The sequence below is a fragment of the Phaenicophaeus curvirostris genome, chromosome 8 (assembly GCF_032191515.1).
Source record: "Phaenicophaeus curvirostris isolate KB17595 chromosome 8, BPBGC_Pcur_1.0, whole genome shotgun sequence".
In the NCBI taxonomy this organism is placed as follows: Eukaryota; Metazoa; Chordata; class Aves; order Cuculiformes; family Cuculidae; genus Phaenicophaeus; species Phaenicophaeus curvirostris.
This window is the reverse complement of record NC_091399.1, coordinates 38189205-38206634: the sequence shown is the minus strand read 5'-3', so window position 1 is coordinate 38206634 and position 17430 is coordinate 38189205. Positions and strand designations below refer to the sequence as shown.

The 17430-nt window shown below is 40.0% G+C and overlaps 1 protein-coding gene across 1 annotated transcript; it reads left to right on the top strand.

Moving 5' to 3' along the window:
* Positions 1-1601: 1601 nt before the first annotated feature.
* LOC138723382 (DEP domain-containing protein 1A-like) lies at positions 1602-16741 on the top strand. The gene is made up of 12 exons (XM_069862340.1): positions 1602-1653; positions 3606-3871; positions 4523-4670; positions 5782-5900; positions 6959-7089; positions 7392-7439; positions 10661-10801; positions 11278-12120; positions 12714-12886; positions 13835-14011; positions 14269-14454; positions 16137-16741. The coding sequence occupies exons 1-12, from the start codon at positions 1606-1608 to the stop codon at positions 16275-16277; spliced, it is 2421 nt and encodes an 806-aa protein (XP_069718441.1). The 5' UTR covers positions 1602-1605; the 3' UTR covers positions 16278-16741.
* Positions 16742-17430: the final 689 nt, after the last annotated feature.

Here is a 17430-nt window from a genome sequence, read left to right as displayed (position 1 = left end):
GTATCATGATGAGATAAAACACTCATGGGGTATTTATAGCTCCCAGATTACAAGTATAGTTGTTCTACAGGCCTTGAGAAAGAGAACACTAAAAAAAAAAACCAACAAAAAAAAAAAGACCAAAGGGAACTACAAAACCTATACTGTTGCAATGTTTGTTAGGTCGCTCAGGCTTTCGGGGGCAGGGGGGGAAGCGTCTCTAGTAGACCTGTATCTGCAGGAAATCCACAGGATCAGACAGGGCAGTTGACAGAAGCCGTTCTCTTCTGAAAGGGGTTAGCGTGTGTGCTCAGGCAGCTCTGTGTCAGCTACCTGCCAGTCCCCCAAAACCTAAGGAATGTGTTTGCCACACCTGCCTGTTGAAGTGTTGTCTGTGAAAAGGCTCTGAAAACAGTTAAATTGGGTAATACAAGTTGGCCTTTTCCCCTGGTCTTCGCAAATAACCCAGGTGAGTGTCTGAGGAGGTGCAAGCTGTTACACCTCCTTCAGGACTGACCTGTGTCTGCTGCATGTGCTTGTCGGTGCTTTCCACCACGCTGCTTCTGGGGTGGCAGTAACTCTGCCCTTAGCTGGGGGCTGCAGCCACCGCCTGGGCAGCTCTGGAGCTGTGACACCGCTGCCACTGGTGATGATGGGATGGCCAAAGGGCTGGAGCACCTCCCGTACGAGGACAGGCTGTGAGAGAGTTGGGGTTGTTCAGCCTGGAGAAGAGGACGCTCCAGGGAGACCTTATAGAGACCTTCCAGTACTTAAAGGGTCGCCAGGAAAGCTGGGAAGGGGCTCTTTATTGGGGATTGCAGGGATAGGATGAGGGGTAATGGTTTTAAGCTGTAAGAGGGGAGATTCAGATTAGATATTAGAAAGATAGTTTTTACAGTGGGGATGGTGAGGCGCTGGCACAGGTTGCCCAAGGAAGCTGTGGATGCTCCATCCCTGGAGGTGTTCAAGGTCGGGTTGGATGGAGCTTTGTGTGACATGAGACAGTGGGAGGTGTCCCTGCCCATGGCAGGGGGCTAGGAACTGGATGGGCTTTAAGGTCCCTTCCAACCCAAACTGTTCTGTGATTCTTTGATCTTTAAGGTCCCTTCCAACCCAAACCATTCTATGATTCCATTCTATGATCTAGAATCCAAATTAGCAAGAGTTTTGATTGTTGTGAAGTTCATAATAACATTAAAATTAGTCCTTGGAAAGGAACAGAATATGCATAAGATTCCTGGGAAAAATTATACACATGCACTTAATTGGGAAATCCACCCCGTCCCCAGCTCCGGTCTGGCTGCTCAGGAGTGATGGAGATCGCCGCCTCTTGCTTTCTAAAACTCCAAAATGAGCCTTAGAGAGTGATTTGTGGCATTTTCAGTACCGCTTTCAGCGGGACATAGAATCATAGAACGGTTTGAGTTGGAAGGGACCTTAAAGCCCATCCGGTTCCAGCCCCCCCGCCAAGGGCAGGGCCACCTCCCGCGGCCCAGGCTGCCCGCACCCGCCAACCCGAGCTGGGGGGAAGGGGCGGGGGGGGAACCCGGCGAATCCCGAGGCGCGGCCCCGCCCCCCGCCCGCCCAACCCGCGCCCGCGCCGCGCATTCAAACGGCGGCGGCGCCATGGAGGGGAGGCCGCGCGGGCACGCGCCCTATCGCGCCACCCGGCTGGTGAGCGGGGAAAGAGGGAGATAGGAAGGGGGACGGGGGTATAAGGAGGAAGGGGGGACAGGAGGGAGGGAGGGAAGGAAGGAAGGAAGACAGAAAGAAATAAAGAGGGAGGAGGGAAGCAAGGAAGACAGAAAGAAATAAAGAGGGAGGAGGGAAGCGGGTGATGTGAATGGGAGCCGCTGTTCCAAAAAGGGGAGTGTTTTCATTTAAGCTGAAGTAGAGTTAAGCTCGTCCAGGTGACTGCGGTTTTTGAACGTTAGGCACTTAATGGCTTTAAGTTGAGTGTGGAAGGAGATTTAGACTAGACATAAGGAAGAATTCCTTCACCATGAGAGTGGTGAGGCACTGGCACAGGTTGCCCAGGGAGGCTGTGGCTGCCACATCCCTGGGGGTGTTCAGGGCCAGGCTGGATGGGACCTTGGGCAGCCTGGGCTGGTGGGAGGTGTCCCTGCACATGGCAGGGGGGTTAGAACTGGATGATCTTTAAGGTCTCCTCCAACTCAAACCATTCTATGATTCTATGTCCTTCTGAAAGTGGTACTGAAAGCACCACAAATCAACTCTCTAAGGCTCATTTTGGAGTTTTAGAAAGCAAGCATCCTTTATCAGCACTGGGCAAAGCAGGGCAACGATCTCAGAATCACTAGGGTGGAAAAGACCCACTGGATCATTGAGTCCAACCATTCCTATCAATCACTAAGCCATGCCCCTCAGCACCTCATCCACCTGTCTTTTAAACACCTCCAGGGAAGGTGAATCAACCATCTCCCTGGGCAGCCTCTGCCAGTGCCCAATGACCCTTTCTGTGAAGAATTTTTTTCTAATGTCAAGCCTGAACCTCTCTTGGCAGAGCTTGAGGCCATTGCCCCTTGTCTTGTCCCCTGTCACTTGGGAGAAGAGGCCAGCACCCTCCTCTCTACAACCTCCTTTCAGGTAGTTGTAGAGAGCAATAAGGTCTCCCCTCAGCCTCCTCTTCTCCAGGCTAAACAACCCCAGCTCTCTTAGACACTCCTCACCAGTGCCGAGTACAGAGGCAGAATAACCTCCCTGGACCTGCTGGTCATGCTGTTTCTGATGCAAGCCAAGATGCCACCTGGGCACACTGCTGGCTCATGTTCAGTCTCTGTCAACCAACACCCCCAGGTTCTTCTCCTCCAGGCAGCTTTCTTGCCAGACTTCTCCATCAATCCTGTGCCAGCAGACCAGAGCTGGGGACAGAACGGATTTCCCATTTATGTGCATGTGTATAAATTTTCCCGGAAATTTTATGCATGTTCTATAACTTTCCAGGGACTAACTTTATTGTTATTATGAAATCCACAACAGTCAAAACTTTAGCTAATTTGGAGCTGCCTCCAGCTCTGCCTGACGTTGCATTTGAGATGGGGGAAAACTGCAAACAGAGGGGATCACAGAAGAGACATCTGTCCAGCACAGATTATACTTCAGACAAGACGTTATCATCTCCAAAGAGTGAACAATGTTTAGGAGGACAATGGAACAAAGCATGCTATCAGAGGGATATTCTAACTTTCAAACTTCTCTGAAGTAATAAGTGATAGGACAAGAGGAAATGGCCTCAAGTTGTGCTAAGGGAGGTTTAGACTGGATATTAGGAAAAAATTCTTCACAGAAAGGGTTGTCAAACCCTGGACCCTGGTGGTTGAGTCACCGTCTCTGGAGGTATTTAAAAAGCATGTGGATGTGACACTTAGGGACATGATTGAGTAGTGGAGTCTGCGGTGTGAGATTTATGGTTGAACTCAATCTTAAAAGGCGTTTTCCAACCTAAACAATTTTATGATAATTTAGTGTAACTATCAGTATTTGTTAATATTAATGCTGTGATTTTTTATGTATGTTTATTAATATAATATTGTTTTAATTGTTAGTTACATTGGTCAACTTTGGGTGTTCATCTTACATTCTTTGCTGTTTTGTTTTCCGTGCAGTGGAATGAAATTACGAAGTATTTCCGAGCAGGCATGCCGTTAAGGAAACACAGGCAACATTTCAAAAAACACGGAAGCTGTTTTACAGCATCAGAAGCTGTAGACTGGCTCCATGAAGTATTAAGGAATAACAGTAACTTTGGTCCTGAAGTTACCAGGCAGCAGACTGTTCAGTTATTAAGAAAGTTCCTCAAGAATCATGTAATTGAAGACATAAAAGGGAGATGGGGATCTGAAAACTTAGAAGACAATGGTGCACTATACAGGTAGTGAAATGGAGACCAGTTAACAATGCTCCTTGAGAATTTATTTAGAAATCTTAGTGCTCAGGTTCTCAAATATCTTGCTCTGGGTTTAAGCAGTTGTAGCAAAAATTAATTATTAGCACCATTTCACTCACGGTTTCACTTTACTCTGACTTGCTGTACATCCTGTATTTATGGCCAAGGAGCCATCTCCTTGGCTCTTCCCATGCTTTTTTTTTGGCCAAGTTTTTCACTGGCATGTGGGCTATGCTCACGTGCTTTGGAGGGGAACTAAAGAGAATTTAATGTAGTAGCGCCATGCTGTGCTACCAGTCCTGTTTGCTGTTCTTGCACATTTTACAGGAAGTCTGTGTGGGAAACAGTAATTCCCAAGTTCTTAAATTAAATGGATTAATGGCCATCACTGAGCTGTGTAAATATCTGAGTATCTTCAACTTGACTTTGGAATCAGAAAAGTAGCCCAAAACTAGTTTGTAGTATGTTGATATTAAATAGCACTCTAAAGAGAAAATGTCAGCATTTACTTCTTACTTTCCTGAATCTTTTCAGAATCTTATGGAATTGCTGTGATAGGGTACGGTTTTTGTGAAGTGACTTGTTGTGTTTTTAATCTATTTTAAGAGTACTTAACATCTCTCCTGTTCATGACAGATTTCCTTCGACATCTCCAGTTAAATCTCTACCAAGCCCACGTCCACCAAAAGAGAACTTGGAAAACTTGTCTAGAGACAAAGAAAGACTTCTTAAACTGCCACATTTATCTGGAACTGTTAAAAAACATGAGTTGCTACAGTCTCTGGTAATAACTTGTTTCCTACATGACTATATTAAAAAAAACCAAAACAAAACAAAAAAACCTGGAAGGAATCACCTTTTAGTGACGCTATGCTGTTATGTCGTCTTCCCTTCTAGCTGAAAAAATGAATTGGTTTCTTTTCAGTGGTGAAATGTAACAAGAAATTTTATTAGATAGCCCATAAGTATCAAACAAAAATGTAACATGGCATTTTTCAAATGCTGTCAGCAAAGGAAAGAGATTATGCATTTGGCAGAAATAACTACATATGCTCTTAAACCTAAAAGAATCTGTTTTCTAAACTTTATACTGGCAATAGGTTTGTTGGCAAGGGGAAAAGGAGCGGGTAAAGTGATATTGGTGCAGCCATGTTATCTAAGCAGAAAGTAAGTTTATCTGGCCCCTCATCCATTGCAGTATAGGGCAAGTTTTGCATCAATATAATCAGGGATTACAGAAAGCTTTAATTGTGTATATGCAGGTAAGCAATTGAGCGCCTTTTGTCATCACTGTGGAAAGGCTTTTGTTTTTCTTTGGGTTTGTTTGGGGTTTTTTGTCTCCTTCAGTGCAGAATTATCCCTGCTACAGTATTTTCAAGTGTTGGGAGGGTTGGAAGGTGGAATTCTGGAAATTATGGTCAATATGTTCTTGTTGAAACAATACTTTTCATTTAGGACAAGCAAAAGGCACAAATTATTTAACAGGCCTGTTTTGGGGGGTTTCTTGGTTTTTTTTTGTTGTGTTTTTTTTTACGAAGGATTGAATGTGAATGTTTGGCCCTTTCATCTTTTGAGATTTGTGTGTATGTACTTTCTGAATTCAGATTGTGATCCTAAAAGTAGTGCTCCTAAAGAATACTTCTGCTAATGCAGTTGGGTTTGATGTGTTTCTGTCTTTTAAATTGCTGGGTTCTAAGTTGTTTAGGTCTTTTTTTTTTCCATAGCATGCTTTTTTGGTTTTTAGTTGGTTATGCTAGCATTCTCAACACTGGGATGTGACGTTTACTCCCTAGATCATGTTTTGGAATTTAATGTTCTGTGGAGTTCCCTATACTTTTGAGAACAATTATCTCAAGAGGCTTGTTTATCTTATAGTATAAACCACTCATTTTCAGGAAAATTTAGGGAAAAAACGTCCAGATACAACAAAGGAAAGCAAGGAAGACACACTGCACAGGAAGGAAATAAGCCAGGAATACGTGCAAGAAACTTGGAGGAATATCATTCTAATACAGTAAGTAATGCACTGTAAAAGGTACTGTCTTGTACATGTGCTTTTGGTGTGTAACGGCCTGATAAAGCTTTTGGCTTGTCTGTGGTTTTGAAATTGTTTAAATAATGTTTTAAGTTGAATATTTTTTTAAGTATTGTTTTGATGCTGTGAAAAGCCAGAAACAATAATCGATGCCAAGTTGATTATTAAGTAGGGTATCCTTTAATGCAACGCTGGGCATGCAGGGGATAGCTCCACCTAGTGTACGTGCAGCTTCTAGCACATTTCACAAAGATTTTATACATTCTATACAGTCAAAGCATACATATTCATCACTTCTCCTGGAACAGGTGTGTCTAATTATAGTCAGTTCCCAGAATTTATTTACGTAAGTTCCCTCCCCTTGCTGCACACCCCTGCCCTCTGGGGGTCTTGGGCTGGGGGCTTCTGGAGGAAGGCTCGCAGTCTTCTTTACGGTGAACTCTTCAGCTCTCCTTCTTGCGCATGCTCTTAGGCTCCTTGGGTACCTCTTCAAGGCTGCATCTGGTCCTAGCCGGTGGTTCTTTCTCTTATCATTGCACTAGTCCTTGTTATCTGGCTTAATTGGATACAGTCACATTCTTTCTAATGGCAGCCTTGTTAAAATTCCTTATGTAAGCGTAAGTATCCAGGCATGGGCCAGCTAAAGGTTATTATTCAAGCTAATCCCATATTTTCTAAAATCACAAAAACTATACATAATATTCAAATACATAATAGGTTAGTAACTTATAACAAATCATCTCTTCCTTCAGTTTACATATGCTTTCCAATGTGTTTATTGACATTGGATTGTTGCATTGAAGAAATTCATTGCTGCTGGCATTGAAGTATATTTCAGGTACCATAGATGCTCTTTCTTACTAGTTTTTGGTATTTGTCACAGGGAAAAAGTGTGTCCTCAAATGGCCCTTCTGGAAGTGGGAATATATTAAACAGCAAATTAGCATTTGAAGTAACCAGTGCTTGAATACAAAGAACTTGTTTTCATTCATTGCTAGCAAACCTTTAGAACAACATCTGCTCTTTTCCTCCTGCAGTTTGCAAACTATTTTAGGCCTCCCATCTTTGGAAGAAGTTTTGCAACCAACACAGATAGTTCCCGAGTATGTCATGTACAATATGACTAACACGAGCAAACACGGTGTTGTTATTCTGCAGAACAAATCAGGTAAGGTGTTTTTTTTATAGTTTAAAGATTTTTAATGCTTAAATATTCTTGTAATTGCAACAAACAACAGTAATATGTTTCATGGACTGGCTTTTACACTTTTTTCCCAAACTAGAGTATGATTCATCATATTTGTTAGAAGGTGTTGTAGCTGTACTGCAGACACTTTTTAATTACATGTGTAGGAATATTATAAAAGATCAAAAATAAAACTGTTTTCCAATTTATTACATGTGCTGTTATTTGTATTAGGTAAGTCTTTGGAGTTATTTATACATAGTGTCCTTGTTTGTTTATTTTAGATGACCTCCCTCACTGGGTATTGTCAGCTATGAAATGCCTTGCGTACTGTAAGTCACTGAATAGCTTTTAAGTTCCAGAAACCTATTTTGTGTTGAAAGTTTAAATATATCTGCATGTTAAGATAAATTGTGATGTTTCATTTTGGAAATTCAAATAATCTAAGTGCCTTGATATGTTGAGAAGCAGTGAAATCACTACATATCAAATTTTTGTACATAAACATAACCTAAATGAGTTGACATTTGTTAAAGATGTTATATTTTAGGTAATCAAGATATCAGTCCTTTAGTGGCCATGCTAGTTACCCTGCTTTTAGGCTATACCATCTGAGCCTGTGTGTGAATTTTTGGCAACATGGACGCATTAAGTTAGTGGAAGAAGAGGGGCTTCAGTATTCCTTAATCCATGAAATGTACAGGAGAGTTAGTTAAACTCTGTAAGCTTTCAGCAGAAGCGTGCTCTCTGAGGCCATGAAAAAGTTAGAGACTGTTTTTTACAAAAATAATTCCTACTAACAAAGAGTCAGGTAAGGAGAAAACTTGAGTGCTGGGCAAAATTTGTATGGTTTCTTCTAATGCAGTTTTTCAGAAGTCAAGGGACTTTCCTTTTCCAGTTACTGGGTTTGAGCAGGACTGAAACTGTTCCTACATTTTGCATTAAACTGGGGAAGCAAATTAACAGAAAACCATCTGTCTTATAAGAAATCAAACAAACCTTGGCAAAAGTTTGAGATAAAAGCATGCTCGTATATTTAGATTTGTAGTCTACTCAATTGGTCATGAGAACAGAAGGAACAGTTCTACTCATTGGTTCCTGGATCCTGGACTTGGAGTGTAGCTCCTCTGGTGTGTCCTTATCTGCTTTCCTACTTCTTCTTCAAACTGTCTTTAGAAAAAGCTTATGCTTAAAACCCAGTAAGAAGCCTTTTATAGTTACAGTTCAGCTGTGGAAGATGAAGGCCTTCAATGTCTTGCCAGTCACTGCATAGTAGTTGAGATGGATTTTTAAAGGCAGGCATTTTAGCTGTTAAGTGTGTTTTGTGACTAAACTGTCATTGTGTGTGGACTGAGAGTTAGCCTGCACTCATCCCTTGTTTTGGTATTAATTTGTGAAATATCAAGCAGTGATACTGAAATTGATTATGGCTTACAGAAAACCTAGTGCTTCTGAGTTTGTAAAATTCAGAAAGGCATGATGTTACATCTTAAACTTAAGAAAAGAAAAATCCATTACCTATGGCATCAGTGTTATGTATACTTGAGCAACTGCCTTACAACTACTGGGGAAGTATTTACTGTGGAGTAGTAACGATTAACACAGGTTTTCACACACTAGGCAAAAAAAAAAAGCTTTAACAGCACACCTAATGAAGTTCAGTTGCTAATGGCTTATTCTGATGTGGATTCCCTTGTTAATAAAGGAGTGGTTTTGTTCTTCAGCATGTGCTATAGCAGACCTGTGTGGCATGACCGATAGTGTTTCTACTTTACAGTGCCATCTATCCTTATGAAACTTGACAGAATCTGTCTTTGAGGTTTCCTTTGTCCAATGTGTTTGGAAATTGTTACAAACATTTACGCAATCTCAATCTTTATACTTTGCTTCTTTATGAAGCAGACTTTGAAAAGATTCTGGAGAAGCAGAGGACAACTAGACTGCCAATTAGACTATATTTTTAATAAAACCACCTCTTTCAATGGCTGGCAGGGTATGCTAGCATTAGGTGAGTGCCTCTCAAATGAAATCTCAGGCAATGAGCTCTTTTTATGTGTGTTTGCCCTGCTGTTAAACTCTTGCCTCTGTTACTGATAGTCTCCATCCTTCTCTCCTCCCTGAGCTACGCAAACTGTAGTGTGGGCTTATACATCTGCATTCATCTCTGGCTGCTTAGCTGAACTGTTGGGGTTCTTGCAGGGCTAGTGTAGATTCAGAGGTAGAATGTGCTGCACATGCTCTTGTGAAAATTACCCTTTTTTTTTTCTTCAACTACATTCCTAAATTCATAGAGCCTTTTACATGAAGAGCACTATTGGGAAAAGCAGGACAGGGAAGACGTTGGTGAGTGGATTTAAATCAAAGTGGAAAACATAGCTGTGCGCTGGTCTTTGAGTGTTTCAATACCTTAATTCCCACATCAGTCCTGAATTTAGAACAAGTAGGTCTATGTATTCATGAGATGAAAGCTGCAAGCAAGCTTTCTGGTTTTGTGAATTCACAGTTTCTCATTTGGGTGACTTGGTTCGAGTGGAGATTTTATCTCTGCATCTGCTAGCTATACTTGTAACCAAACCATGAAGGCGGTTGCTACTTTGCACCATGAAAGCTGAAAATACTTAAGGCTGGCAGGGGGAATTCTGCTCCACTATATTTTTAGTGTAGTATGTGGTAATGTGAGTATGATTATAAAGCTTGAGAATATCCGAAGTTACATTTTCCTTGATGCTGTGTGCAATTAAAGTGGGCATCTCCTTCTAATTACTTAGAATTGGCTTTTTAAGGTAGCTTGTTTCATTTGGTAGGAGTTCAATGAAGTGTGATAACGTTACAGTTAAAATTCGACATTGTGTAGATCTTTTATTTGTACCAGGCCCCTTACGCTCTTTCTTCTCTGTAGCAGCATGGTCAAGGTTTATTAACCAGATCTCTTGAATTATTGGATTGTTTCTGTTCACCTCTGAAGAAAATTAGTTGTGTGTAAGCTGTTGTTCACCACAGGAGTAGCAGTGAACAAAGCTTTCTCTTGGTGAACCATTTGAATAGAGGAGCTGGAAAGAGGGGTTCCCCACAAGGGAAAAGAGCCTCTCTCTGTTTGACCTGCACATGAAGCAATACAGATACCTTGACTGGCTCTCAGCACATTCTTCAGAGTTGGTCATTGCATGAGCCTCTTGATTTGGAAGCTAGAGCTTCCTGTGGGAGAACTGGGATTAGTGTATTTTGGAAATGAAGGAAAATGCTAGAAGTTTGTAATTATTTTGCTGAGGAGCCTATAATAGGCATAAATGAGTTTTTTTTATTTATTTTCTTGGTGTGTAACAGCTTGTTGAAACTAAACACAATTCCTCAGTGGCTACGTAGAATATTTTATACCATTTTTGCTTACAAGTGGTATACTTTTGAACTGAAATATTTGTATGTTGCTGATATGATTCTTTTCTTGTGAAAGTAATTCCTACAAAAAAAACCTGTTGATTTTTATTTTTTTTTTGAATAACAGAATTATGAGAATAAATACTTCTGTGAATTTTCTTTCTTCACCTCTTTTTAGGGCCTAGAAATAATGACATGAGCCAACCAACTTACAATGGGTTCGAACGGGATGTATTCAGAACAGTTGCTGATTACTTTCTCAGTCTTCCTGAACCATTACTTACTTTTGAATACTATGAACTTTTTGTTAATATTTTAGGTATGTATGAATTCAGAAATCTGTGCAAGCTAGTAAGTTTATATCAGCTGGGTAACAAATATGTAATTGAAGGCAAACCTTGACCCCCTAATCTGTATGGCAGCTTGAATCTGAGGAAGATCATAAACGCTATTGCTCTGTATTACAGAATTAACTGAAATGCAGTTCTGTCTCATCATGTCCTATATACATTGCTGCCTGAGCTAACATTCTAAATATGCCATAACTGTAATTTAAAAATATGTGCCTGTTCCTGTGTGTTCCTCACTATTGCATTGTGATACCTTTCCTTATTCTTGCATGTTGGTTGCAATTACCTTTTGGACTGAGCTGATTTTTTTTCTTAGGTTTTACTAACAGCATCAGCTATAAATTAGTCTTGTATTTGTTGTCTTCTCTGTTCAGTTAGCAACTCATTCTGAACTTGTTCAATTTCATACCACTTGCATCTTAACTGATATTTCATTTTCTGATAGTCATGTGTGGCTACATCACAATTCCAGATATATGCAGTGGAAAACATTCTGTCCAAGATGAGAAATGTGACCCACAACCTTCAAAAATTCTTCACTTGAACTCTTTCAAGTCAACTGAGTGTCTTCTTCTAAGCCTACTTCGCAAAGAGCCTGACAAAAAAAAAAAAGACTATGAAGCTTCCAGGAGGTCCTCCTCAGAAGAGCTAACTATTCAACAACAATGTGCAAAGAAATTGCTGCAATATAAACAGACATGTAAACAAGGTAGTGCTGACAATCTAGTAGGAGGAAGTTGTCAAAATCTTTCAGGTTTCAGGAATGAACAAGATCCACCCAGAAAATTTAGGACAAGGTGTTACTCTTTGGAAAGAATTGGAGATACTACTTCAAGCGTATGTAATAAAGGAGAGTCTGATTCCCACAGGCAAAAACAATCACTACCATACGAACATGAAGCTAGTTCTAAATCAGAGCTCGGTTTTGATAACACACATCAAAATCAAACCCATAGCATCAAGAAAGCATCCACCTTAGCTCTTCAGGATCAAGAGCTGTTTAATGAAAAATATGAGTCAAAGCAAATGTGCAGGTCTCAGAGTCTACTCGGCAAAAGGAACTCCAAAAGTTGTGTGAGCATTAATATGCCTGTTGCTGAAATTACAGTAAAGCCAAGATCTCAACTTTGTGGGAAAGGAACGCCAAATACCTCTGGTGTGAATTCTTCAGTGGACATCAGGACTGAGGTTTCTGATATCACCATCAGTAAGAGATTCTGCAAAAGTACCACAGAACTCTCAGAATACACTTTCACACACTCTTCTTCTATGCTGACTGGCACGCAAAGTAAGGTGGCTTTCTAAAGCATGTTGTATTGGCTTATTGTGTTGTCTGACTAATCTCTGCTTCCTTAATCTTTGGCACTGTTGCTCGGTTTTTTGAGATGCATGTTAATGTGATCTGTGGGTTTTAAAAGCTGCTGTGTTGCACTGTGGAAAGGCAGCCTTTCATACCTTGTAAAGAGTAGCGCGGAGTATCTTTGGTGCCTTAAACTTGACTTTCTGCTCAGGTAAGTGATAATTCTGATCCTAGACACTTGTCTAAGAGTGAGGCACGGAGTCTGCACAGACCTGCCTGCTGTAGGAGATGTCTTTTTCTGGTTTTTGAAGCATATTTTCTTGGAAATACTTCCAGGAATAACATCAGTGTTACTTCTTAAACTGCTGGTGCCATTAAAACCATAATACAGTTATAATAATGAAGCAAGTTAAAGATGACCCCACAAAGGAAGGCCACTTAACATTATCTACTATGTTACAGCTGAAGTCTATGAAACATAGCTTATCATTGAAAAACATGAAGTTTCTTGTACCGAGATAAAAATGTCCTGAAAGATGGTTCAAATCTTAATGATAGCTGTCTTCATGATTAACTTGTAGATCTCCTTCAGCCTCATTTAGAAAGAATTGCTATTGAAGCACTACAGATATGTTGCTTGTTGCTTCCACCACCAAATCGTAGAAAGATTCAACTCTTAATGCGTATGATCTCTCGCATCAGTGAAAACGTTGATATGCCACGACTGCATGATGCAATGGGAACACGTTCTTTGGTAAGAGAATCATTAGTGCAGTGTATCTGTTGTTTAAAGAACATGGCTGAAGGAATGCCAAGAATATGAGCAGTATTCTGTACTTCAGGTTTTTGTCTCATTGCAATTATATAGCCATTAATGGCAGATTTTTAGTCTCCAGAATACTTACAAAAATCTGACTTGAAGCAAGCATTTTCTTATCTCCATCTTCATATACTTAAAATACTGCTGTTGCTTTTCATTACTTTAAGAGGAGAAGGGAAATAATTTCTTAAAGGGATGCATTCAGCTACCATTTAATTTGAACTGTGTTGGTGAAGTATCTATAGAAAATCTTTCCCAGGCTAAACGTTTGTGTATGTGAAGTTATGGCAAAAAAAGTTCTACAGAAGTAAGTTTTCTGCCTAGTGACTTTTAAGACTATCTTCCCGGTCTGAATTTAAACTTTCTTTGGAATGACTTAAAGATTTTTGTCAGACAGATTAAATAGAAAAGCAGAGTACCTGCACATGCTAATTTAAAATGAGCCTACTAAAGCTGGAAATATGAAAGCTGTAAAAATGTGGTTTAAAGCTATTTAAAACTGGATCTCAGTGTGTATAAGGGCTTGTCTAGGTTGGCTCTGCAGGTTTTTTATCATCTCACTTGTTTCAAGTTGGCTAATGGAAGATGTACACTTTTCTACAGGGGAAGAGTTTTTCTTAGTATTACCTATTTAAAATAAGGATTTCTTAGTTCAAAGAATTGTTAGTTTTAAAAAAGCACAAGTCTAACCTTGTAAGAAGTTAACCTTATTTCAGATGAAGGTAAAGTTATAATCTGTTTTCCTCCTCTCTTGACCAGTGGTGCAGGCAAGAGAGGTTGCAATGAAAGTCTGTATTGGAGAACTCATTGTGCCACCATGTAGGCTGGAAAGAAGGCGAATCTCTCCACTGCACATACTAATGATCTGTTAAACACTTCTAGATGATACAGACTTTTTCTCGATGTGTACTGTGCTGTGTGGAAGAAGTAGATCTTGATGAGCTGCTTTCTACACGATTAGTTTCATTTCTAATGGACCATCAGCAAGAAATATTTAAAGTACCAACTCACCTGCAAGTTGCAGTGCAAGATCACATAGAATACATGAAGATGGCTCAGGTTGGTGTTGTTGATAGCTTAATTTCATTTGCTAATTTTAGAGTATCTGATACTCTTGAAGGTGGAATGGGAGACCTGCAAGTAAAACCAGTGTATTTTGATACAAACTTTTGGTGCAATCACAGATACTAGCTACGTTGTATGTATTGCAATTTGGGATGCCACTGTAAGTTAGTATGATGAGTGTTTGGTAGCTGCTTACTGAAATCATGCATAATCATTTGAGGATGTGAAGACCCCTTCAACTTCTGTTTTAGTGCAAATATCAAAAGGAAGAAATCTGTGCCATATTGCCAACGTATTCCTACTGCAAACAAATTACTCCTCAAGAATTTGAAGAGCAGAAGGTTTCTACCTCTCAAGCTGCAGTGGCAGAGCTCTTGGAGAACATTATCAAAGATAAAAACTTGTCTGTGAAAGACAAAAAGAAAAAGTTAAAACAGGTAAGAAACTTGGATGTTTCATCTGCTTGTGAAAGCACCTTTGTTCAGGAAGGATCTTGGTCAGTAGACTGGTGCAGAGCAAGAGCAGATTGCAGAGAGAAATGCTTTTTTTAAAGAGGAGGCTGTTTAATGTGTCTCAATTGCATGATTTGATTGGGATTTTTAAAGACGATGTCTAATACAACATTTGATACTGTTTGGCAGTAGTGGTGTTCAAACAACAATTTAAAACCAGTATAAAATTATTCAATGATGCTGCTCTCTGTTGCATAACATGCAACAGAATTACAGCCTAGTTTCTTGTGCAAATTCAAGTTTATTGCTAAAATGCTGTGGGTGGGCTTAAAATCCATAAGTGATGAAAGCAATCATTTTTTGCTTTAAGACATCAGCTCTATCTGTTCACAACTTTAGTTTTGTGTTTTGTAACATGTATATTGCTTGGGATTATCTGGCATTTCTATGGCCTACCTAACATGTTGCCCAATACTAGCTAAAATACAGCAGTTCTGGCAGGATTTAATACTGGAGGCTTTTTTCCAGAAAACCTTTGGCAAGTATTTGTGACCGATTGAATAGTATTGTACTTGTCCTAGAATCTCCTAAGCAAGTCTTGTGACTCAAATTTGAAAAAGCAGCTTTTCAGTGCAAGTACATTTCTTTCTCTTTGGAGCCCCTCCCCCAGCTTCTGCAGCACCGCCCTTTGTGTGTGGTGTGGAAACTTTCTGGTCCTGTAAAAGTGAGGGCTGGACTTTTGTGCAAGTTCTTTAAAACTTCCAGCATGTAAAGAAGAGCGGTTACTTGCTGTTGATTAAAACTTGGAGTAAGAAAGAAGTGATACACAGCGGTACTTTAGGCAGGTGAAGCAAGGAGGGGGGAAGTAAACTGAAATCCTCTAGTGGTAAAACTTGAAGTATGTACTGAAAACTTTTGAGTTCCCATCAAAGTCTAGGAGTGGCTTGTACCGTAAGGACTATGTGTTAGCAAAGGTTATTTTTGAAATTCACGGAGCTGCAGTGTTATAGTCTTGCCATTTGTGCTGGGATAGCTGTTGATGTGATAAATCAAAACCTTTTGGAGCAGTTCTTCAGTATTGATACTGTGAATTGAAGAAAGCCAAATACATGGCACTTCCTGGAAGGTCAGTCCCAGCTTGTATCAGCACCAAAGATTACAAGTAGTGTAATTTTCTGTAGGCTGAATCCTTCAGCAGAAAGCTTTGGATGATACATTGATGTATTTACTGTTATTCCTTCCTGAGGTCTTACATAGGGAACAGGCAGAACGTCAAAAACACAAAGTTAGATATTTTTATTTGTGTATCTGCAGGAGTTGTAAGACAGCTCCCTTGGCCAAATAGTAAGCTTTCCTGACAAAATCCCTTCAAAATCAGCTGAATCTTAATTTCCATTTAGGTAAAACAGTCATTGTTGTGGTTAGTGAAAGACAGTTTTCCAAGCATAAACTGAATAGCTCCTAGTGCTGGCTGGGCAACACGACTTCCCGCAGGCAACTGCCATCCCTGCCTTGCTTGGGGGTGGAGAGCTGGTCCTGCTGTTCAAGCAGTCAGCAGCATCGTTGTTCCTCAGCCTGGGCAACAACTGCAGGCTGTCTCCAGAGGTGGGGAAGCAAGCATATACAGCAGGATGAGGTTTGTCTAATTTTGCTATTGTGTTTTCCAGTTTCAGAAGGAATACCCTCTAATCTACCAGAAGAGATTTCCAACTACAGAAAATGAAGCAATGCTATTTGAGAACAAACCTACCATCAAACAACCAATGCTCAGCCTAAGAAAACCAAGGTTTCGTAGCCTAAGATATTAATTTCATCACACTTCAGCTGCTTTTTTAGTTGCTGGCTGTATGTGTGAATGGTTTACCAAAGGGCACTTGCTGCAGAAACTTGATGGTGGCTGTGTGTGTAGGAGGAAGAAATGTTTACATAGACACTATGTTGAAATGTGCCAAAATTAATTGGGTTTTTTGTGCAGATAACTTTTTTGAATAACTGCTAAGAGAGAAGTAAATATTTATCTGTTTACAAATTATTAAAATATATTATGTTCAGTAAAATAAATGTGAAAATAAGCATGAAGCTATTAGTAACAAAAAAATTATATATGGTTTTCATATGGGAAACTAACAGCAAGCGTATTATTGTAACTTTTTGAATGTCTCTTCAGGAAGTCATGCCATTTATAGCTTGTGTAGGTTTTTAAATCCCTGTATGTTATTAATAAGTGCCTTCCTTTGTATTCTGAAATTATTTGTCTTTAAAAGAAAACCAATACTCTGAGGTAAACTTAAATGTTGGTCCTGTTGTTTCCAAGGGAGCCAGAAATCCAGCATCAAAAAATAATTATCTGACTCTGTAAAATACTTCTATTCATCTCATCTGTAACACTGACATAAACATTTCTATTATAAATCTTAAGTATATTTTTAACACAAATCACCATCACTGGAGGAATTTAAAAGACGTGTGGGTGTGGCACTTGGAGACATGGTTTATTGGTGGACTTGGCAGGGTTAGGTTTATGGTTGGACTTGATGATCATAAAAGTCTTTTCCAACCCAAACAATTCTGTGTTTCTGTTGTGCCTGCACATGCAGACTCTTAAAGTAATTGTCACAAAACCAGTCATTAAAATTAAAACAAACCTCAACTACTCCTCTCTTTACGTGGTTTGGAAGTTTTTTGGCGTCTCAAGGGGAGGCTGCATTAGAGTCTTGTATGTGTTTGTACAGTGTTAGGCGCTTCAGTGTTAGGAAAGAGGGTCTCAGCTGGGGACTGTGACTTATATTTGGTGTCTTTGTTTATAACTGCTATGGTCTGCAACCATGAGACTGCACTGTACATCTTTCAGGCTCTTCTCCCTGGAAAAATGAGGCAAAACCACCTTTCCATTTTGCATCTGGTACTCAACTGTGCATATATGTGTATATGTATGCAATTAACTATATCCCAAATTAGTCT